Source organism: Rattus rattus, chromosome 7 (genome assembly GCF_011064425.1).
Source record: "Rattus rattus isolate New Zealand chromosome 7, Rrattus_CSIRO_v1, whole genome shotgun sequence".
Classification (NCBI taxonomy): Eukaryota; Metazoa; Chordata; class Mammalia; order Rodentia; family Muridae; genus Rattus; species Rattus rattus.
In genome coordinates, this window is record NC_046160.1 from 9,571,875 (window position 1) to 9,596,326 (window position 24,452).

Sequence of the window (24,452 nt, forward strand, 5' to 3'; positions counted from 1 at the left end):
CCTCTTCTGGCCTACAGGAATACATGCAGGCAGAAAGCTGTATGCTGTATACATAATAAATAAATAAATGTTAAAAAATATATATGTATACACACACACACACACACACACACACACACACACATAGATTTGGCTCAGTGATTAAGAGTGTTTTTGCAGTGGACTTGAATTCATTTTCTAGTACCCATGTTAGGCAGCTCATATCCACCTGTAACTCCAGCTCCAGGGGATCGACCAGACTCCCTCCTTCTGGCCTCCTCAGGCACCTGACTTATGCATACTTCCACACAGACACACACACATATAAATAATTAAAAGCAAACATATCTTCAGTAAATAAGTAAGTGGAATTAGAACATTCTATCAAACACAAGATACATGTCTATCCTTATGGAACGCATTACTAATGAAGATCAAGCTATGTAAACCCAAGTAACTGACGGACGGACAGTCAGAGGACACATGCTGAACAATCGAAGGTGCAGACTGTATCTGTAATACCAAATGTATACAGACCCAGCAGAGACGAAAAATCCCCTAAAGGCTGAAGTGATGAAAGGAAGGGGTGGTACTTAACACCAGTTGTTGATCAACAAGGGTTAGCAAGACAAATGGAAACTATAAATGACTGATGGATCAGAAACAAGATGGCAAGGAGAGGAGAAGAAGGGGATAAAGAGAAACAGTAAGAGTGGGACCTGCATTAGTGAGAGAAAGGGGAGCACCCTATGAGCATGGTATAGGAAGGAAAAGAGGACAGGAAACAGTGCAGCAGTCAGGAGGCAGGCTTCAGAGCACAGGCAGTCTGAAGACCTAGCTAAGAACACATGTCCTAACAACACTACAGCAGGCCACCTCTTAAACTGGGAGCAACAAAACTCGTGACCCCAAAGAATGAGAGAGCTAATAATGGCCCAATGTGGGTTTAAGTGAAAACACAAGAGGGTCAAATTCAGAGTAGACGTCGCAACACTGCTTGAGTGGGTCGTAACCGGAAAGCCATACATATGGACTGTTTTCAGTTTACTGAAACAATTCCTTTCAGTTGCTAAAACAGAAATCACACCCTTGAAAGTCTCATCCAAAAACAAACAGCAACGAATAACATCATTATATGGATGAACTATTAACTCCCATTGGCACAGTTGACAGTCAAAACTGCTTTCAGTACCAAAGTAGGTGTTAAAATCCGGAAAGAGACAGAAGGTGGAAATGGTGACCTCACCCTGGTCATACAACCCACTGTTTGCCTCTATCATCACCACCACCCACAGACAGCTGTTTCAAGATCTGGGAAGCATCACAGGAATTCTGAGTAATTGGACAGGGGTCTTGAATACAGACTGATCAACAATGTACAATAATCCACCTGAAAACAAAAATCTATTATCAAAACAAAAAGGAAATACATGTTCAAATACATAACAGTAGTTTAGCAAACTCAGACAGCAAGATTTATAAAGCACAATCACCCCTCATAACACCAGACACTGGCACACCTATCACTGTGCCATCCACCTCGCCCCAGCTGGTCTTGAGTGCTTGTGCTCCAGTGGTCACCGTTACTATAGAAATACCAGAGCCTTTCCCAGGTGATTTTTCTGTAAGCTCATCTGCCACAATCAGACTCTAACGTTTATTCTAGGAAACCATTTATAGATACATTATAATTGACAATGTAGTCATCAACATACACAGACACACACACGCAGGCACACAGGCACACAGGCTCGCACGCACGCACGCACGCACTCACGCCACTGTCGTCCTAACAGTGAATTTAATGAAAATGGTTTATTATCTAATTCCCTCTAGTAGTATAAACTTCATGAGAACAAGGTTTTGTTTTGTTCATGGATATAGGCCCAGTAATATAATAATGCCTGAAATGGGGTTGGGATTTAGCACGGTGGTAAGGGGCTTCCCTAGGAAGCGCAAGGGCAGGGGTTCGGGCCCCAGCTCCGAAAAAAAAAAAAAAAAAAGAACCAAAAAAAAATAATAATAATAATGCCTGAAATGAAGCATTTGTGTAATAGTTATTATTAGATAGATAACTGTTGAACTATTAGATTTCTCACGCTAGGACTACAGTTAGTATTAATTACCAAAAAGTTAGCAACAGGTAGTACATGTTGAGCATGTCTTACCCAAAATGCTTGATACTGGAAGGATTTCTGATTGATGTAGTAGTTTGGAAGAGATTGGATTTTTGTTTTGTTTTCAGACTTTGGAGTATTTCATAGGCTAGACTGAGCACCCACAATCTAAAACTCCAGTGTTCCTACATCTACGAAGTCTGTGTATTGTTCAAAATTTTAGTTTTGGAACATTCAAGACTTCTGTACTGCAGATGTTTCATGTCTACAACAATAATCATCCACAAATGAAGGCGTTAATGTAGGAAGAGTTATATGCAAGTCATTGAACTGTTAATAAGGTTTTAAGCTTTATTGTATGTTTTAGGCTGAAATTAAGATGTTTTGTGCCTTTAAAAAGTTATTACCACTATCAATAAAGTTACTAAGGCTGGAAAGATGGCTTAGTGGTTAAGAGTGCTGACTGCTTTTCCAGAGATCCTGAGTTCAATTCCCACAACCACATGCTGGCTCACAACCATCTGTAATGGGATCTGAGGCCCTTTTCTGGTGTGTCTGAAGAACAGGTACAGTGTACTCATAAAAATAAATACTGTAAAAAAGCAAATATTCGACATGAATCACAAGTCATCATCAAAACCAAAGCATCAAGTATCTGAGAAAGTTGTCACTGAAATAGGTAGGTGGCAGACGACAGAGCCCCAGAACTCAGTAACAACTGGGAATGCCGGCAGACAGGCACAGCTGACAACAGCCGACTACACTGAAAACTGCACCTAACAGTGAGCTGCTCTGTCCTTTTCTTGGGTGTTTGTTTCAGAGTGGGAGCAGACGTGGCAAGTAAACATTCCTCTGTGCTCTATCTCAGAAGACACTATGCCCTGACCTGTTTTCCTGCTCAAACAAAGACCTGAAATTGAGGGAAATGCCTGACAACAGAGGCCTAAGGTAGCCTTCAGGGTCCCAAAGCTCTCTATACTTCACCAAAATGACTCCTCCCGCTCTGTTTTAAAAGCCTACGTTATAAACCCATAAGGACTTTGTTTATAGCTGGAAGAGTGCTGAGCACATACCAAGCATTCAATAAATATTTCCTGACTAAATATTGCCTGAATCCTCCACAGAATTACACCCTTATGAGAGCAGGGATTTCCAGCGCTCACTCAGTGAGGATGTGAGCTACAGTCAGAAAACCCTCTTTACTACACAGTGTATGTAGGATTTGGAATCACAGTATTATGCAGCCCGCATAAGACTCAAACTCCATAATCTTACCCCTACTGCATTAACAAGCCAAGGAAAGGTGTTCCAAAGAAAACGAATTTCAGTATAAGCATTAAATCCCATTCACGGTCATGATTAATATTTTCAATAATACCTTTCTAATAATCTGTTCTAAATGTTGCTCCCTGGTATCTCATCTCAAACCACATTATTAGAGTCAGAAGTGGGAAGTCACTGTGTGCACACAGATTGTCCTATACCAACCCTAACTGAAGGCTGAAGCCAAGGAGTATGAAAAGCACACACGGCTATGCCCCACCTAAACTGCAAACAGGATGCCCTTCAGATTGATTGTTCTCAAGCAGACCTCCCACTTACTCATCATAGAAGTCAGTTGTGACACTTTTCTGAAACAAATGACTCAATGAAAAACAGACAAATTTTGTCATTTGCTCAAGTATCACTCAGAAGACCAGTTCAAAATAGCCACTTCAAAATCAACACGCAAAAATAAATATTAGAGACAAAAATACTTGATAGTAATATTGAATGTCTGTCTTAAAAACAAACAGTCATCCTAACTTCAGGAAGTCAGAAAAAGCACATTCACCCAGCTGTTTCTCAACTGTGAACTGCAACCCCAATATCCCACACATCAGATATTTACATTACAATTTATACCTATAGCAAAATTGCAGTTATTAAGTTCCTAATGCTGCAACCCTCATGTTGTGGTGACCCCTAACCATAAAATTATTTCATTGTTACTGCCTAACTGTATCTGAATCTGATACACGTTATATCAGATATGTGACCCCTGAGAAAGTCATTTGACCCCCTAAAGACATAGCAAGCCACAGGTTGAGAACCATTGCTCTGCAGAAAGGAAATGTACTCTTACAGAGTATATAACAGAATAACCTGACCTTTGATATATCAACAGTTCACTCATAAAGATTCAACTGATAATCTTCAAAGAAAATACAGAGCCAGTGGGACAGCTCAGCCGGTAAAATGCTTGCCTAGCAAGCCTGCTGAGCCTGAGTTCAATCCCTAGATCTCTATACGAAACAAAAGAACTAACTCCTGGAAGTTCTCTTCTAACCTCCAATTTGATCCACATACACAACATGGCACCTGTGTATTCAGACTCTCCCACACACTCAAAACTGTAACACACAATAATAAACTTAAAAAGAACACGTGTAAATAAATGGTCTGTAAATTTTTACCGTGTACATATAAATATACATATTAACTAATCTATGAACTTAAAAGCTCCCACATTTTACTAAAGACCTCAGACTATTCTTAACAGCATCTGATATCCTGTTATTGATATTATTACCAATATAAGTTTTGATTAGTTTGTTGAACGTACAGTTTAAAGTCATACACCATCAATTTTGAGGTTCAGAACAATCCTTATATACATCAGACAGGCTTGGCTACCTGTTTCCCAGCATGCAACAGGTTTAAATTGGAAGAAAGAAAAAAGGAGTTGGTGAAATGGTTCAGTGGGTAAAGATGACCAGCTGTGTTCCATTCCAGGTACCCACATGGTAAAAGATAAGAGAGCAGACTTCTGCAAAGTGTACATATATATGTGCGCATGTGCACGAACGCACACGCGAGAGAGAGAGAGAGAGAGAGAGAGAGAGAGAGAGAGAGAGAATAAACAGATTTTTTTTAAAAACAAAACAAAACCTTTACGTCTAAATAAAAAGGGGAAAACTCAGAAACCCTGATCCAGTAGCAACACACACCTCTAGAGTCAAGTATACCATGTCTGTATTTAAAAAAGAACACCCAGCTTACTGGAGAAATAGCTGATTTCACAAGCAGACTGGGACATATGAAAAAGATTCTGGGAACTGTATTAAGTGCTCTTCTGTTACTAAAAAACCTTACAGAAGAAAGGGTGTGGTTCCAGAGGGAATGTGAGGGACACAGCAGGGCTAAGGAAGCAAGGTGGAAGGAAGCAGGAAGCTAAGAGCTTACATCCTTAAGTGCAAGCATGAAGCAGGACGCTGGAAATGCCATGAGGCTTTTAACTCTCAAAGTCCAAGTTCAGGGGACACCTCCTCCAACATTTTCCCAAACAGTGCTACCTAATGGGGACCAAATGTTCAAGTATCTGACCCTCTCAGGGACATCCACATTCAAACCACTGCAGAACATTCTGCCACAAAAGCAAGGGAAACCACTATGGTCAAAATTCAGAGACAGTTTAAGGATGTTCCCCACAATTTGTTGGTTTTTTTGTTTTTTGTTTTGTTTTGTTTAAAAAGAAAATGTATGTAGTAGATTAAAATAAGACAAATACATAAAAATCTGTGAGTTTTATTTTAAAAGATATATAGAAAAATAGATATATTACAAACCACCAAAAGATATATCATCAACACTTGTACGTTAAACTCTATAGAAGAAGAGACAACTTCTTTAACAAACTATGGAGGGAAACATATATACAATAGAGAGCTAGCAATAAAATGTAACATGTGGATCTTAATATAAACCACTGTAAAATGGTATGGCCTATAATCCAAGCATTTGAGGAGGTCCTTGAGTTTGGGTCAAGCCTGGAATACACAGCTGCTTCACACCAACAAAACACAACAAAACACACCCAAAATACCAACAAACAGGCAATCACAGAAAGACGTTACCATTAAATTTTAGGACTGATTATAGTATTTTTTAAGACCTGTAAACTCAAATAAGATTTTTCAAATAAAAAGAGCAGGACAGAGCACTGGCATTAAATGACAAGCAGTAAGACTATGAGTAATAATTTAACCATCTAATTCATTTACTGTACAAAGGATTCGAGCCCCACAAACAGCTCCAGAAGGAACCACTGCATGACCACAAGAGTTATGCCTAGCACTGATAACAGCCACCTCAATCATCAAAAGTAAGTTAAATTACATTTGATACGTACAACTAAAGATGACAAAATGACCAAGCAATGGAATACAATACAGTGGAGGGTCTATTCATACTTGCCAAGGAAAGATAGCCACAGTATTTTAAAGAGGAAAAATGATTGACTTTTCTGCTTACATGTATTTTCTTTACCCAATCTCCCTCACATATTAGCTAACCACAGCTAGTCAAGGATAAGTGTTCACCGTTTAAATTTAGAAATAATAGTAAGAACTACACATCCAGAATGCCCTTCCACTGACAGCAAATAATTTACATCCATGATCTAAAGTATCACATAGGTATCAAAATATACATCAAAAGTGACTACTGGAAATGGTATGATTCAAAGTTTCACCTAAATCTTATTTATTTGAATTATATACATATATATGCATGTTGTCATTGACTGTCCCCAGAAAAGTTCTACTCCACAGAAGTTTAAAGTGTTTGAAGATTAAGATTTTTAAAGATATAAAAAGTCTATAAAGGGGCTGGAGAGATGGCTCAGTGGTTAAGAGCACCGACTGCTCTTCCAGAGGTCCTGAGTTCAAATCCCGGCAACCACATGGTGGCTCACAACCATCTGTAATGGAATCCAATGCCCTCTCTGGTGTGTCAGAAGACAGCTACAGTGTATTTATATACTAAATAAATAAATCTTTAAAAAAAAAAAGTCTATAAAGATGGAACCTTGTCCAGCATACTGAATATCCTTATAAGAAACCAATTTACAGACGCATGTAGAGACACCAGGGATGTGCAGGCACAGTGAAAAGATCAAACACAGCTAGCAATCTTGGCTGGACCTCTAACTTCCAGAACACTGAAAAAAGTTAATTACTATTAAGCCACACATTATGCAAAAGTATTTTTTTTTCTTTTCTTTTTTTTCGGAGCTGGGGACCGAACCCAGGGCCTTTTGCTAGGCAAGCGCTCTACCACTGAACTAAATTCCCAACCCTCCCCTTATTTTTTTAAATATTTATTTATTATATTTATATGAGTACACTGTATGCTATCTTCAGACGCACCAGAAGAGGGCATCAGACCTCATTACAGATGGTTGTGAACCACCATGTGGTTGCTGGGAATTGAACTCAGGACCTCTGGAAGAGCAGTCAGTGCTCTTAACCATCTCTCCAGCCCTTATGCAAAAGTATTATGGTAGTTCAAACAGATTAATATGCATGTACACAGGACTGGGATAATAAAAAAAATGAAATGGTATTATTTGGTAAGAGCGCTAGTTTTCGGGGGTTAGGGATTTAGCTCAGGGGTAGAGTGCTTGCATAGAAAGGGCAAGGACTGGGTTCAGTAACCAGCGAAAAAAACAAAAAAAAAAAAAAAAAGAGAAGAAAAAAAAAAAAAAAAAAGAAAAGAAAAAAAAAAAGAGTGCTAGTTTTCATGGTGAGAATGCTGGTTTACCTTTTTTTTTTTTTTTTTAAAGAAAGGAGAGGGAAGGAGAGGGGAGGGGGGGGAGGGAGGGAGGAGGAGGGGAGGGAGGGAGGGGAGGGAGGAGGTGCATAGCATTGCCAGCAGCTAGGAGAGAGGCATTAATCAATCAAGTGCTTGCCACACACACATATGAGGATCTGAGTTCAAATCCCTAGTACTCATGGTACTCATGTATAAGTTAGACATGGTGTACACATCTGAAAGCCCAACACTGGTCAGGGTTGGGGGAAAGACTAGAGATCCCTGGAACTCATTGGCCAGTCTAGTTGAATCAATGAGCTACCAAATCAAAAAGTTCTGGGTTCAGTGAGAGACCCTACCTCAAAAAGTGATGCTAGGAAGTTGGCTTGGCAAATAAAATGCCTGCCAGTAAGCCTGAAAGCCTGAGTTTGCTTCCTGAAACCTATATAGTGAAAGGAGAATGAACTTCCATAAGATGTGCTCTGACCTTCACACGTGCACAATGACTTGTGTAGGTGAGTAGGTAGGTAGGTAAATGTGAAAAGGTAAAAGCAAGATGGAGAATAGAGAAACACACCCAATGTTGACCTCTAGCTGCCACATGCATGTAACACACACACACACACACACACACACACACACACGCACGCTATTGATCAAGGGGGTTCCTGAGGTACCCTAAAATGGCATTGTCAACTGCCACTTGTTGGTGTCCCCCTAGAACTAGATAACAAACCCCTACTGCTGATCCATACACCTTAGCTGCAGGAATAAAGGGAATACGGTGACTGGCTTGGACTCTTCGTTGGTGCTGGCCACCTTCACAGTGCTAAACCTGTGACACAAGATGCTGGGGGAGAACTGTCATCAACGGTCTCTCTTACCTGTGGACCTAATATGCCTCAGTACCAAGGCAGGATGGGCCCACTGGGGCAACAGTGTCAAGTCTATGGGGACAACTAAGTGCTTTCTTATTGGACTTGACACTGCCCCACAGGAGGGAATTCGTGTACATTTGGTCATGTCCCTAGGAGAAGCTATTGATACTGTTTTCCTAAACAACCACGATGTGCCCATCAAATTCCCCTCCAAATAACTATGCTCATGCCCACAGACCAGTGTGCTGCTGTTCACTTATCACAACAGTCTTTCTGCAATCAGCAGACTGAGAACAAACGACTGCTGAATATCCAGCCATGAACGAGGCATCTAATTTCTCTAAGGCATGAGGAACACTGCACGAGGAGCAGAAAGAATGGAAGAGATGACGAAGCAGGGAGTGATGGGGAATGCTGACTCCTAGACAGGACACGGCTGCCTAACTCTTTGGTTTCCTGCACAAGCTTGGGGGTCTACATGCAGCTCATGGTTGACAGAGGAGACATTTTCTTTGGTTGTGTAGCTATTAGTAAAGTGTCTGTGCTCCTATAACTCCTACTGAAATTCATTAAGTTACCCCCACACCCACACCCACACACAAAGATAAAAATAGAAGGGAGACTACTTGGGAAGAGGAAGTGGAAAGAGTGGGGGAAGTCTATGAGTGTGATAAAAATGTACTGTACAATGTATGGAAATGTCATATGAAACCCATTATTATGTGTTATTTAACACAGGTTAGTAAGAAAACATTTAAAATACCCAGGAGTGGTGATGCACACCTGTAATGCCAACACTTGGGAGGATCATGAATTCAAGAGCAGACTGAGTACACGAGTCTCTTTCTCTAAACAAACCTTGCCAGTCCTAAAGTCACCAAGAAATAGTAAAAGAGGTGTGGAAAGAAGCATTCAGCCAAGAGTAGCCCAGCAGAGGGTGTCAGAGGCCTGTTCAGGTGTCAACATCCAGGTGAAGAAAAAAGGTCCCTGCCCTCTCATGCTAGAACCCAAAGGAGATGAAGATGTCTACACAAAGAAGTTAAATTTGGGAGCTGGTGAGAAATAGGAGACAGAAGATTGCTTAAGCAAACTGAAGACCAGATTCCTCACAATTTAAAAAACTAGTTACAAATATGTTGAGAAAACTAAAATGAGCCCTATCGAGTTGTAAGTTCATCTTCACTCCACAGGCACACTCTTTACCTCTGACTACTCTGTGGTGGTAATGGTAGCTATTCACACAGCTAGAACATGAAGCTGGCCTTTAAGTACCATTCTCCACAAAATTATTAAGTCTCCTTGAAACGATAGCCACTCCGGGGCTGGAGCAGGAAGAACACAAGGCACACTGTTCTTCCTTAGCTCTCGGCCGTCACTACGGTTGCTCTCTAATACTGTTGGGTGTGCACGGCTGAAGAACAATGTCCATGGCTCACAGCAAGTAAGAAGACGTTCAGAGGGTGACGGGCATCAGCTCAGAAACCTGCCCAGGGCTGCAGTGGTCAGAAGAGAGTGCCAGGGACCTGGAACTGGAGCTACAGACAATTGTAAGCTACCATGTGGGTGCTGGGAGCAAATTCAGGTCCTCTGCAAGAACTAACAGTGTTCTTAATGGCTAAGCCGTCTCTCCAGTCCCAATTTCTCAATTTTTGAAACAACGAAAGGGCTGAAGAAAACATAAACTGTCTGCTGTGTCTGAACCACAGCAGGCTCTGGCCCAGAGGCATATTTCTCAAAGCGAGGCCTAGGGATGCAAAGAAGCCACACGATATACAGACCTCATTCTCACAGGTAGTTTAAATCAGGGGTTTGCCCTGGAATTTTCTAAGAGTTCCATATTTTTTAAGTGCTACACACTGTGGAATATAGTTCAAAGTTTATACAATTTTTTTTAAAAACTCTATAATGGAAAATGCCAGGGTCACAGAAGAGCTACAAAAACAGTAGTACAAAACAAACAAAACACCACCCATATGGCTAATACCAAATTTACTCACAGCTAACACTGTCTGCCTGTATATGCTTGGATTTTTACATATGTGTATATATTCACCTATTAAACATGTAAATTTTTAAATGAACCAGTAGATGTGGCAGTGCACACCTGTTCCCAGCACTCTGAGGCTGAGACAGGACTATACAGTGAGTTTCAGCTCAGTCTAAGATACACAGTGAGCCCTGCCACAAACATGAGCAAATTACAGCCACCATGGTCCTTTCTCCCTGCCAACTACAGTGTCTATTTCCTAAAAATAAAAATACCTCCATGCACAATTTTAGGATATTTACCAATATTAGTAAGTTAAATACTGATACAATAATACTTTAATCTCGCCTACCATGTAAACTTCAGTGTTGAATCAATAATATTCTTTGTTGTATTTTTCTCTTAAAAACATAGTCCAATATTTCTTTAATCTCCTTTAATACAAACCATTTCCAAAAACTCTACAAAGTGTGTGTGTGTGTGTGTGTGTGTGTGTGTGTGTGTGCTTTCAAAGTTTTTCTAATTAGATTCAGACGACCCCTTCACGGTGGAGGCAAAAGTGAAGGCACACACTACATATGCTCTAGGTTTCAAGTACAAATTTACCACTTTAGGAAGACAGGACTAGAGAACCAGGACAGATTCCAGGATAAAGATGAATAAATCTGTGGTGGAGAGTGATAGATTCTATTTAGAACTAATTAGTAAATCAAGGCAGACAATTCCATTTAAAAGGCTAAAATAGGAGCTGAAGAACTGGCTCAGGGGCTGAGAGCATACCATTCTTGCAGGGGCCCAGTTTAGTTCCCAACAGCCATATAAACAGGCTCACAGCTCCAGGTGACCTGGTGCTGTCTTCTGGCCTCTCAGGAACCTACACTTGCATGCACATACCTTCTCTCCCCACCCCACCCCCATATAACTGAAAAATTAAAATATTTTTAAGCTAAAATAATAGCTGGTGGGGTTGGGGATTTAGCTCAGTGGTAGAGCACTTGCCTAGCAAGCACAAGGTCCTGGGTTCGGTCCCCAGCTCCAAAAAAAAAAAAAAGATGGTAAATCTAAATCCTCTTGCAAGTCAAAAGAATCATTAGACAATCAAATTATCATATCCTATCTACCAACTTTATATAATTGTACTATAATGCACCAAATTTGTCTTCCTTCACTCCATCCATAAGTTTAAGTGATAGCACACTACTCATTGTAACTTCTAATGCTCACTCATTTTCATATGCCAGCATTCCTATCTCCCCTCTCACAGATAGAGCTTAATCACCAAAAATATCTCACAAAATGTTTTACCCACAGAAGTTTATACTACAGTGTAAGTCAAACACACATGACTGAAATTTAAAGTTCTGTTCATTATCATGTGGAGCGCCAGCATTTTATAATCTTTCCTCCTGTCTTAAGTCTTTTTAAATGTTGGTCTTGGCTATTAATAAACTGATTTCAGATCAATTAATAGGTCATACACATGACTTGCACTTCAAAGCATCACCTCAGAACCTGGGCCAGAATTCTTTATTGGACTTAATCAAATTTAATATAATCTAAGTATAGAATAACAAATGTATGAATTATGGTGGTAGAAAAGAAAACCAAGGAATAAGAAAAGGTAAGGAACACTGAGCACTGCTGTGAACACCTTTAATCTGAGCACTCACAAGGCAGAGGGATTTCTGGGTTTAAGGCCCATCTGTTCTATACAACAGGAGTTTTGGGAATACACAGAGAAACCCTGGTTTGAAACAAACAAACAAGCACACCTCCTGGGGAGCGGGGAGACAACCACTAGTTAACAAAATCAAAGAAGCTGGATAGAGTGGCACACACCTATAATTCAATCCCAGCATCTAGGAGGTGGAAGTGAGTGCATTAGGAATTCAAGGCCAGCCTCAATTATAGTGCAAGTTTTGAGGCCAGCCTGGGCTACATGAGACCCTGTCTCTTTTTAAAAGAAGGAAGGAATGGTGAGGGTGGTGAGATAAGAAGTAATGATACAAATTGCACGTCTTCAAAGACATTTTTAATTTGGCAGGGGTGGTGTGGGGGGTGGCAGGGAATGGCAAGGAATCATCTTGTGACTGCAAGTCTCGGTGATAAAGTATTCCATGTAAAAACACACATTTATATAATGCATAACTTCAATGTAGCATTTATAAAACGGCCAGTGACTTAGCATCCTTGTCTATGATTTCAAAAACCACTGCAGAGCCTTAATTGCTATTCAATGTAAAATGCAAATACAGTGTTTTCTTCCCTTATCTAAACACTCATCAACCAAGGGCAAAGTCTCAATTTCAAATGTTGAACTTTACAAAACTGCCATTTTATAAGGAAGAAAGCAGAGTGCTTTAGCAGTGTGAGGCTACAGAAACTGATTAAGAGGCTTCAAAAGCCAATCATTTTGAAAGGAAACACTGATTCTGAAGAAAAAGATTCCAGATTTGGTTGTTTTATATTCAATGTGTTCATGAGGTCTGAGGAGTCTGGGGCAGGCGAGAGTGACAAGGCGCATGCCCATAGTGCTCACACTAGGAAGGCTAAGGAGAGAGCTAGCTTATGGACCGTGTAGGCTACACAGCAAGACCCTGGCTCAAAAAGAAGCCACTAATGGAGAAGGAAAGAACCCTGGACTCCATCAGACAAAGTGAGCTCAGGGCTCTCTTTGGTTTGGTTGGATTGGTTTGTTGTTCTTTTGTTTTTGTTTTTTTAAAAGGTTGTGTGGCAGTGAGGAAAATGAGGATGAAACTGTATAGTTTTCAATATTAAAAATCTGGGCAACACCAACCCACCAACCTGTTAACTCAGCTGCTCACGTACAGGACATATGATTATAACTTATCTTTCTTTTCTGCTATTGTTTTATTGTTTAACATAAAAACGAATTCTGAGCTAACCCTTTCTCAAAAGAAAAAAAAGCGAGCCTGCCCTAGTCTTGAATAGCTTTAAAATAACCTCAGACTCTCTGAAGCTCAATTCCATCTACAAAGAGGTAACAATTTAGACCTTAAAACTGCCGTATGGATTTTAAAGGATAAAGGTTCTTTGTAAACTGGAAAGCAATATGTTAAGTTAAGGTGTTACCCTAATTTTAGGCAACCAGAACTACAGACTGAGAGGTAACATACAGGCACGAGGATCCACAACACCCTGGGAATCTGCCACAGGGAGACAGTAGCTGTGAGCTACTTCCTTCCACTGTTACAAGGTCTCATGATTCATCTATTCAAATATCAAAATGTTTTCAAGCTTCCTAGGAACAAACGGTAAGGTTTTACATAATATGGATATAAGCTTTCATTCAGACAGTTTTTCTCTAAGTCAGATATAGAAAATAAAAATTAAAACAGATAGACCTAGTCATATAATCCCTGGAATTTGGACTACCAAATAAATTCTTTCATAATATCAAAAAAAAAATCAGGCTTTATAGATAAATACCTAGCAATCTCCAGATGTTCACTCTCTTTGTACTTGCTTTGCTGCACAGCACAGCATTCTAAGTGGTGCTGCCCTCCTTTGCTTCTACTCCGGTGTTTTCCTACACTTGATAAACATTTCTAGATGCCTATTTAAAGTCAGTGGTTGGCTCCTAAAGGACAAAAGCATGTGTTTTTCTTGTCCTTTCTTTAATGGTAAAAAGCACAGAGCTGGTGGTCCACCTACTGCATTAGCTCCACACGTTTAGTAACATTCTAGCACACTCATACTGTAGATATTGTACCTACATTTGAGTTAGTGTTCAGATCATGTTACAGATAACTATCTTCTTGCATGTGCTAGTGTGTGTGATAGGTTTGCACGCTCAGATACATATGGGCACAAGTGTGTGTGCAGGTACATATGGAGGCCTGCCACTGACCATCAGGCATCTTTCTCCATCACTTGCCACTGAACAAGAACTTGATGGTAGAATTACAGGTTCACTGCCACACCCATACATACAGATGGGTGCTAGAGAGCTGAACGATGCAGCAATTTATCTACTGAACCATCACCCCAGGCCCGCTTAAAGTTATCTTGAGCCCTTCAAAACAACCAATAAGAAATTAAATTGTTTAGGAAAAAACCCAAACGATTACATGGAAGAAAAAAAAAGGCTTACTGAGTATTCAAAGACTGTTTGAAGCTAGATTAGTACTGAAAACCAGGCAAGCATGGTGGCATGCACCAGTGGTCCCAGTTACTGGAGAAGAAACTCAGGCAGAAGAGTGGCTTGAGCCCAAGTGTTCAAAACCAGCCAAGACAACATAGCATGAGTTTGTCTTACAAATATATTTTAAAACAAAACAAAACAAACAAAAAAACGAAAAACGTTAAAAGGGCTTGGCGTAGTGGAACACTCCTATAATTCCAAAACTCTGGAGGTAAAGGCAGGGGATCAACAGCTCAAGACCAAACTCAGCAATGAAGTGAGTTCAGGCCCAGCCTGGGCTATGTTAGAACCTGTTCAGAAATATAAAAATGAAGTCCTGCATTCCTCATGTAAAGAAAGCAAGATTTGGAGTTGGGGATTTAGCTCAGTGGTAGAACGCTTGCCTAGCAAGCACAAGGCCCTGGGTTCGGTCCCCAGCTCCAAAAAAAAAAAAAAAAAAAGCAAGATTTAAGCTGAATATATAGTTCAGTTGGTAGAGTGCTTGCCTACCATTTACAAAGCCATGGGTTCAGCCCTCAGTACTCCATAAACCAAGAAGTACCCGTGGCACATGCTCAATAGGCAGACACACACCAGCCTGTCCAGGCTGCATGAGAAAATGTTACTTCTTACACATAATAACCTTCATGCACTATAATTTGAATTTTCTATTGTAAACTGGAATGGTTAAATTTATACTCTCTTTAAAATACAAACCTTCACGTTTAGGCTAATCCCAAGATAAATACATTAAAATTAAAACTCTTTATTGCAAAAAAAGATTTTTACCCCAGGGTGTGTAACCTAGCACTTGGGATGCTGACCTTGGAACAGCCTCAAGTTCAAGGCAGCGTGGGATACATAGTTAAGACCCTGTCTCAACACAACACAAAACAACAAAAACTGACTTAAAACCTGAAATTAAAAAAAAAAAAAAAAAGATGCTAAAAGACTAAGCATAAAATGTATCCAACCCCTCCCTGCCTTGAAAGTCAGCAAGAAAGGCTTTATTTATCAGTGGTTTCCTGCTTTTGCAAACACACCTGAAGTTTAAGATATATATTGTGAGGCATGTTGTGTATATACCCATACTGAGATGTGGTGATGACACACCAAAGAAGTAAGTAAGTTTAAATTCCTGTTTCCCAAGTGCTGCCTCTTTCAAATGACCCTAATGTAGGTACTGAAAGATACTAGGAGATACTATGTAACTAGGAGAAACTCCATAGTACAAGCACCTACCAGCCACACTACCCCAATTCATCAACTGCAGAGAGTAAAAGGATCCTTTAGTTGCTTTTATGTAAAACAAGGGTAATACAAGAAATGTGTAACTACATCCCCTTTACAGGCATCTTATAAAACGTGTGTTTTTCTTATCTAATCACTCTGACCACAGGCATGGCTTGGGTATGGATTTCCTTAAATAATCAGCTTTTACAGAATCATTCTGCTGATAAAAGCACTGGATTTTTTTGCTTATGGAAATGTACTCTTTTCATAATTTTTCCAAGAACCTCTCTAGTATGTGAAGGGAGATATAAGCATTCACTTCCTTGAGAAAAACGCTTTCAATATGTTACCCCAGAAGAATTTCACATGGTTTGAATTCTTTAGTTGAAAAAAGAAGTCTTTACACATAAGTGCTTTCTTTTACACTAATGGCTCTCTTGATGATAAAATAAAGATCAATGTAACTCTAAGCTCCAGGCTAATGAACTGCAGGGAACAGAAACAAGCAATTTGGCAAGAAGTGAGCAGAGCTCTGCTTAAAGGCTACTAGTAAAATATACCACCTCCCCTCCCCCACTCCCAACCCTTTAAGGTTTCAATTAAGATGGGGCCTAGTTTTACTCATAGAAAGCGACAGAAAGAGAAAGCACAACTCCTGCTACAAAAGTCTCTTCATCGAAGGCAACTCTAGAAAGGAGACAAAAAAAAATCCCTGTCCTTCAGCTGACATAGGCACATCTCTGCCTGCTCAACACCAAATCTTGAGGGCAAACTTTCATCACACACCACTCAAAAGATGGCAATTCAATGTTAGGATCAAAAAAGACGGTGCGAAATGAACGTTTAAAGTCCAACAGTATGCATCTCTAGTACGATATAAAAATGGGGTTTGTTTTCCCGATTGCAACTCTTTCTGTTGTCCCTGCTGGATTAGTTACGGAATACACTTGTTTAACCAGGCATATACACTTTCAAAATTAACTTGAGTGCTTCAATTGGGGGATAGGGCACTTTCAAAACACAGGGGCTTCTGCAAGTCCCCCCCTGAATCCTCAGAACTAACAAACTCAAGAGTGAGATCCATCACATACAGAGATCACCAGAACACCCCCGGACACCCAATCTGCACGCTAGGTGACACACAGGCCAGTCTTCCAGCCAATGTGAACTGGGAACGAATCCGCACACAACTAAAAACCAACAAATGAAGAGTTAATGCCTCGCTAAAAGGAGCCCAAGAAGGAAGTAACTTCACTGTGTAAGGGATTACAAGACATCAAAGGTTAGATAATGGACAACAGGTGTCTTTGGAGAGAAAAGAGCCACAATGCATTGCTCCTATTTTAGGATTTCCATTCTCAAAGCAGTATAACTTTTTTTTTTTTTTCCTCTCAAGAAAGTCAAGACCCAAACTGTGCCTTTACTATTTAACAACTGTAAGGGCCTGCTGCTCTTCTATTTGCTTTTAACTTTACTTAAAAAAAAGAAAGAAATCCATCTAATCCCAACCTTGTGTGGGCATATTAAAATCTGGCTTAGTGCCAGATGGTTTGCTGATCAGTGAACATTAACTAACTAGAGATTTATTATCAAGAAATGGAAAAGAAAAGCATCTGACTACAGGGCTACTGCCACATAAAATAGTCAAATATACAAATCAAATCCAGCCACAGGTATCACATAACCACAGTATCAGCCAGAGCAGAGTCGTTTCTCTCGCCATACCACTTAAAGTTCAATCTCTCCAGTAACTGGATTCCAGTGGCCAAAAAGAATAGCAATTCCAGACACAGGTACTGGTTACCCCTAGATCAGTCACAAAATTTACCACCTGTACTCTGGTTAAATGGAACACTGAGAAGACATTTCAGCCAACCGAATAACCTATCCCTTTCTCTCCGTTCCACAAAGACAGCATATTCCAAAAATGGAGAATCCTTTCTTTCCCGATTGAGGCCCCCTCTTATGGGTTCACTGGGCAGGATTACTTCTCTCCAGCATGCATGGAGAACATACTTCTGCTTTCACTCTTAAAGAGGGTCCCCCAACACAGATGCACCTCTTCCTTTCCTGTACTGAGTAAGTGATATCTCTCCACCACTGCAAAACGTGCAGTGAAGTGGAGGGAAGTTGTCAGTTACTGAGGGCTACTTAATAAATCTCCACATAGAAAGACTGAGAGGGATAACTCCAATCCAGAAATGGGACTGGAGACTCCTACTCTCTGCGGAAAGACTGCCCCAATCTTGCCTACAATTCCGTTTAAGAAGAGAGGTACTCTGAGGGAGAGAGCTGTATTTGATGAAGGGGTGCCCCGTCTTTAACGGGGGTCGGAGGAAGGTGTTAAGTGTACCGGGAGGGACACAGCAGTGGCTGGAGGGTCGTTGAGGGGAAGGAGGGCCCCCGCACTGAAGGGGGCTCTGGGAAGAAAGGAGGGTCTGGAGGCGAGGGCTGCATGGGGGGAGGGGCCGCCCGTCCCGGAGGCGGCGGCGGGGCTGCAGCCTCGCGGGGACCATGTGCCGGGAGAGGCGGCCACCCGCAGGGGCAGCCGGGGAGCAGGGCCCGCGGCGCGCGCGCAGGAAGCCGGGGTCCCTGGTTACGCACGAGGGGCGCGAGCCCGCTGCCGGACTCACCGAGGCTGCCGGCGAAACCGTCCATCTTGCGGGGAACGCGCCGGGCTCGGGGCTCAGCGGGGCGGGCGCTTCATTCAGCACACCGACCGAACGGCGGCCGCGGAACCTGAAGCGCTGGTTCTCAGCGTCGCCCGGCGCCGCTTCTGACTCCCGCCTCCGCCGTCCGCCAGTCAGCCCGTCAGCCTGAGGGTCAGTCGGTCAATCGGGTTGCGAGCCGCGCCGCCCGCCGCCTGCCCGGCCTCTCTCTCCCAAGCCGCAGCAGTGAGCGCCGCGCCCCGCCCCCGCGCCCGCGCGCAGCCACGGCTCCGCCCCCGCGCACGCCGTCACGCTTCCGATCCCGCCCCCCACGTGATGGGAGGGCGGGGCTTCTCGCGACATGCCCCTCCTTCTGCCGGGCCTCCGCAACCGCAGAGAATAATTGAGTTGAGAGGCTACTGGCTGCACTTGTGTTCTTGGCAGGGTTCGCGGCCAGTATTCCCCAGCCTGAAACTGGGTTTGTGTGGATGGGGCTTGTGGTATCCTGCTGCTAGGAAGCTGACGTGCATGGTGGGATTCTCTCCCTCTGGGAACCCCGTGGAGTACAGTTATAGAGTTCTTTTGAAGTGGAGTACAGTTATAGCGTTCTTTTGAAGGGAGATGATAATCCGACAAGGACGGTAAGAAGGCAAACAAGTGAGAGGAGGAATTCACTTTCCTGGGGTTCCCATCTACTCTAGTCAGGTGAGGAATTACAAGTAGAAACAAGACTTTTTGACCAGCTTGAGGTGAGGTCTGCCACAAGTGCAGGTTCTAGGACAGAGCACAAGCAAGCAATGTTAATGCTGGATGAAAAGATACCATCTTATCCAATTCCTATGAGAAAAGACACAGGGTCTTGACTACCTAGTCTGCCCAAGGTGGAAGTGCACCTAAAGGGTGGCTTGTCTTAATCTCTTTTTGTTCTTCCCATCAGGGTGCAAAGCCACGGGATAACTTATCTGAAAACTACATTATTAGTTTTTAAATAAACCTGAGTTCTAGGCTCAAATCTATGGAGTCACCTAACTAATTTAGGCCTGGCTTTCATTCATTTACAAATTCAAGGTTCAAGACTTGTAACCAAAACACTTCCCAACTTCTCTAGCCCTCTAATCCTGCCCTCTTTCCTTACAAAGACATTTGAATAGTTTAGGTCCCTTCTAAGTCGAAGGTTGTGCAGATTAGAGTAACAACAAAAACAAAAACAAACAAACAAACAAACAAAAAAACCTGTCATGATGAAAAAATTTACAGAGTTAAAAGATGGAAAGGATTGTTAAACATCCTTGAAGTACACCTCTCCCCTTTGATGCCTCTTTAAACATCTTCCCTAAGGGACTGGAGGTATACCCCAGTGACAGATTGTGCTTGGTAAATATGAGGCACTGGGTTTGATTCTTGGCTCTGGAAACAGCAAACAAACAAAATCTAACTTAAAAACTTGGGGTTGGGGATTTAGCTCAGTGGTAGAGCGCTTGCCTAGCAAACGAAAGGCCCTGGGTTCAGTCCCCAGCTCCGAAAAAAAGAAAAGAAAAAAAAAAAAAACTTAAGTAAAACATCACAGCCAACCTAGGAGGCTGTGTTGTAAATAGGACACAGCAAGGCTGAGAGATGGCGGTCAGTCCAGTGTTTTCCATGAAAGTCTGAAAAGTGTACTGGGTGGTGAGGTGGTGAGGCTGACCTCTGGCACACACATGCACAAGCACAACAAACGAAAACCTGACATTGGCTTTTAAAAAATGTTTAATAAAAAGTCAGGTTTTCTTCTAGCATGGTGAACCAATTTTTAAGTTTTCGATAATTGAAGTAGAACTTGATTTCACACTTACAGTAAAGCTATATATATGTATATGTGTGTGTATATATGCTAAAGGCATTCTGATTAATTTCATATGATTCACATTGTAAAAAAAAACACAATGTATCACATGTTTAAAGTTCTACATCGCTGCAGTACTAATTGTGTTCCTGACAGGAGACAAATGTCTATTTTGGCTTGACATCAATGAAAGCCAAATTCTCCACTTACAGTGTACTTATCTGATGATCTGGCTTTGTGTGTGGCAATCTTTGCTCCTCCCACAGGGCTCACATACTGCCAGGGTCAGCTGTATGTCCACATGGAGCTCTAACCTCTAGCCCTGAAACTCTATGACAGGATGCCAGGTGAGTCAGTGCAGCAGGCCACAGGAGCACTCCCAGAATCTATTGCTAAACACAAGTAGCCGGTAGTGACTCAGTGCAAATGGCCGTGGTCTGTGCAGAATATATCACGAAGCCTAACATTAAATGTATCCCCAACTCTTTGCGAATAGTTGCCCCAGATATCTAGTTGTTCCAATAGTTCCTGCCGGAGTGGAATACATGACTAAGGGAAGCCAGCGATGGATAGATACTCCTTCCTACACACTCAGTACAGACTCACGCTGCAGGGCATGCTATGCTCTCCTGTAAGTGAGCTCAGCACCCTGGAGGCTGAGTCAGGAAAACCAGAAGGTCATCTTCACATACACCAATGCAAGCCTGGTCAGAAAGAAACCCTGTAATCAATCCTGTCCCCAAAACCAACAAACAAACAGGAAAATTGGGGGCCAGGGGTGAAGAATCTGAAGCTCAAGCATTGTGAACTTTGTGATAAATCTGCATGTGTTGGTTATTTTTACCTAAGTAATCCAGGTTTATTCTAACCATTGAAACCAACCAACGGAATTAAAAAAAAAACAGGAAAAATGAAATAAAAACCTCAGAATGATAACAAATAAAGACTGAGGAGATGGGTAGGAAAGTCTCAGTAGGTAGGGAAGACTCCATGGGTAGGGTAGTCTCAATGGGTAGGGTAGTCTCAATGGGTAGAGTAGTCTCAATGGGTAGGGAAGACTCAATGGGTAGGGTAGTCTCAATGGGAAGGGAAGACTCAATGGGTAGGGTAGTCTCAATGGGTAGGGAAGTCTCAATGGGTAGGGAAGTCTCAATGGGTAGGGAAGACTCAATGGGTAGGGAAGTCTCAATGGGTAGGGAAGTCTCAATGGGTAGGGAAGTCTCAATGGGTAGGGTAGTCTCAATGGGTAGGGAAGTCTCAATGGGTAGGGAAGTCTCAATGAATAGGGAAGACTCAATGGGTAGGGAAGACTCAATGAATAGGGAAGACTCAATGGGTAGGGAAGTCTCAGTGGGTAGGGTAATCTTGTGTGGGACAGTGGACCATGCCAGGAAACTTGGTAAGATTGAGCATGTTGAAAGCCCCGAACCTTGTATCAGAGGACAGTAGACCTGCTCCTAACCAGGCCCCTGCACATGACCACAATCCCTATGTAGGAAAGTGATCTATAGTCATGTAGATCAGAACAGAGTTCTCCATGCCAATGAGGTATCTAGAGACCCTGAGAGTTAACCAATAAGCTTCCCTTCCCAGACATTCCTTCCTTCTAAAGGTTATTTAAACCTAGGTCCACCCCGAGGAGGCGATATGCATCCATTTTCCATGATGAATAATCAATAAACAGTTTGGAACCAAGGACTGGCTCTCTCGTCAAGAACCACCATGGGGAGCATGGAGAAAGCCTCTGCCTACAGAGCCCCGCCATCTAAGTCTCTGCAGAAGGCCCCTCCACACTCCCAGTCACTGTTAAGCTACTTCCTGGCCCCCAGCCCCAGGTTCCTCATCACCCCTGACCCTCCGTTCCTGACTCCTCTGTTTCCAGTGGTTTCCAGAGGCAACTGGATGCCCAGGAGTCAGGGAACCCCAATTTTGGTCTCCCACATCTTAGGCTGCATTTTCCCACCCCCTGAGCAGTGTGTCGGCACTTTTGAAAGCCCATAACCCTTCAGTAGGTGTGGAGTAAATGTGGAAACACAGTCTCAATGGGTAAGGTAGCCTCAGTGGGTAGGGTATGGTAGGCTCGATAAGTAGGGCACAATATTTGCTGTATTTGTCTGGGGACTTGAGTTTAAGTCTCAAAACCCATATCAAAAACTAGCAGCGCCCCGCCCCAGGAAGCTGTAGCATGTGCCTTTGGTCCCAGCACTCACGAGGCAGAGGCAGGTGGATCTCTGAGTAAGAGTGAGAAATGCTTAAGACAGTGGTTAAGAGCACTGACTGCTCTTCCAGGAGTCCTGAGTTCAAATCCCAGCAACCACACGGTGGTTCACAATCATCTGTAATGAAATCTGATGCCTTCTTCTGGTGTGTCTGAAGTACAGCTACAGTGTACTTATATATAATAAATAAATCTTAAAAAAAAAGAAAGAAAGACAGGAAGAAAGAAAGAAAGCAAACTCTGCCAGGCCCTGTACCTTTAATCCTGGCACTTGGGAGGCAGAAGCAGGCAAATCTCTGTGAGTTAGAGGCCATTCTGTTTTATATAAGGAGTTCATCAAGGCCAGCCAGGGTGACACAGTAAGATCCTTTCTCAAAAAAGAAAATCATGGGGTTGGGGATTTAGCTCAGTGGTAGAGCGCTTGCCTAGCAAGTGCAAGGCCCTGGGTTCGGTCCCAGCTCCGAGAAAAAGAAAAAAGAAAAAAAAAAAGAAAAGAAAATCATAAGTAGACAAGTAAGCAAGCAGATTTGTTAAAGATATATTTATTTTATATGTGAGTACATTGTTGCTGTCTTCAGACACACCAGAAGAGGGCATTAGATCCTGTTACAAACAGTTGTGAGCCACTATGTGGTTGCTGGGAATAGAACTCAGGACCTTTGGAAGAGCAGTCAATGCTCTTAACCACTGCGCCATCTCTCCAGCCCAAAGCAAGCAGATTTTGTTAGGCTGGGAATGTGGGAATGTGACTCAGAGTACGTGCACAGAGAGAGCCTTGGAGTCCATGCATAGAACCACATAAACTGATCATGGTAATACACGACTATAATCCCAGTACTTGGAAGGTGGAGATAGAAGTATCAGGAATTCGGGGTCACCGTTGGCTATGTAGTAAACCAGAGGCCATGCTGAGCTCTGTGATAAATTGTCCAGTTTCTAATCCCAGCTCCATCAGTTAGGAAGACCAGACACAGTGTCTAATCTCTGTACTTCAGGATTCCATCTGAAGCATGTGATGGTCACATTTCTGTGTCCTACAGCTGCTGAGGAGATAGAGTGAGATAATCCAGGTAAAGCCCCTAGAACAGGTTCCAGGAAGCACTGTTGCTGCTACAGTTTCATAAGCGGTCACACGTCTGTTCTGCTCACCAGTACGTACTCCAGCATGCTCAGTAGTAAATATTTACTAAGTAATGATTAACACGGAAACTAGTCGTTCTGAGCTCATCATTTCAACATCCAATCCCCGGCTGTTTTCAAGCAACCAGTGTAAGTTTGCCGGTTTTATGTTTCTCCAGCGCCATGTTGCAAACTGTCCAGCAGCCACAATGAAGCGAAACATTTGATATTGGTCTTTCAAAATGAGCATTGCAGCAAGGTATTAATTATCCTTAAACATGAAACACACTTAGAGCTCCAAATGCATGAGACAGACAGTTGTTAATTACTGAATGCAAAGCTAAGGATTTTTGTTTGGGGAGGTTTGTTTTGTTTTCTTTTTGATTTTCAAGACAGGGTTTCTCTGTGTAGCCCTGGTTGAACTGGAACTTAATCTGTAGACCAGACTGGTCTCAAACTCACAGAGATCTGCCTGCCTCTGCCTCCAAAGTGCTGAGATTAAACATGTGTGCACCACTATTAGCTGAACAAAGGTTTTTGTTTCTTTGGGGTTTTTGTTTGTTTGTTTTGTTTTGTTTTTTAACAAGCTCCACTTATTTAGAAGAGGTTTTAGTTCAGTTTTAGCATTGGTAACAAGGGGGAGAGCAAGGTGCTCAGGAAAGGGACAGTATATACTCTGGCTTCTCAATAGAATCACATAGGGTGGTCACCTTGAAAAGGACTTTATCCTTAG

The 24,452-nt window shown here is 42.1% G+C and overlaps 1 protein-coding gene across 2 annotated transcripts in view; it reads right to left on the reverse strand.

Annotated features, from left to right (window-relative positions):
- The window catches only part of Eml4 (EMAP like 4), a 115,230-nt gene extending 96,410 nt beyond the window's left edge, over positions 1-18,820 (reverse strand). The window contains exon 1 of one of the 2 annotated variants that reach the window (XM_032908770.1): positions 18,546-18,820. In XM_032908770.1, coding sequence (XP_032764661.1) covers positions 18,546-18,570 — 25 coding nt within the window. In that variant the 5' untranslated portion in view covers positions 18,571-18,820. The remainder of the gene's footprint in view (positions 1-18,545) is intronic. The other variant, XM_032908771.1, reaches the window with a different exon arrangement.
- Positions 18,821-24,452: the final 5,632 nt, after the last annotated feature.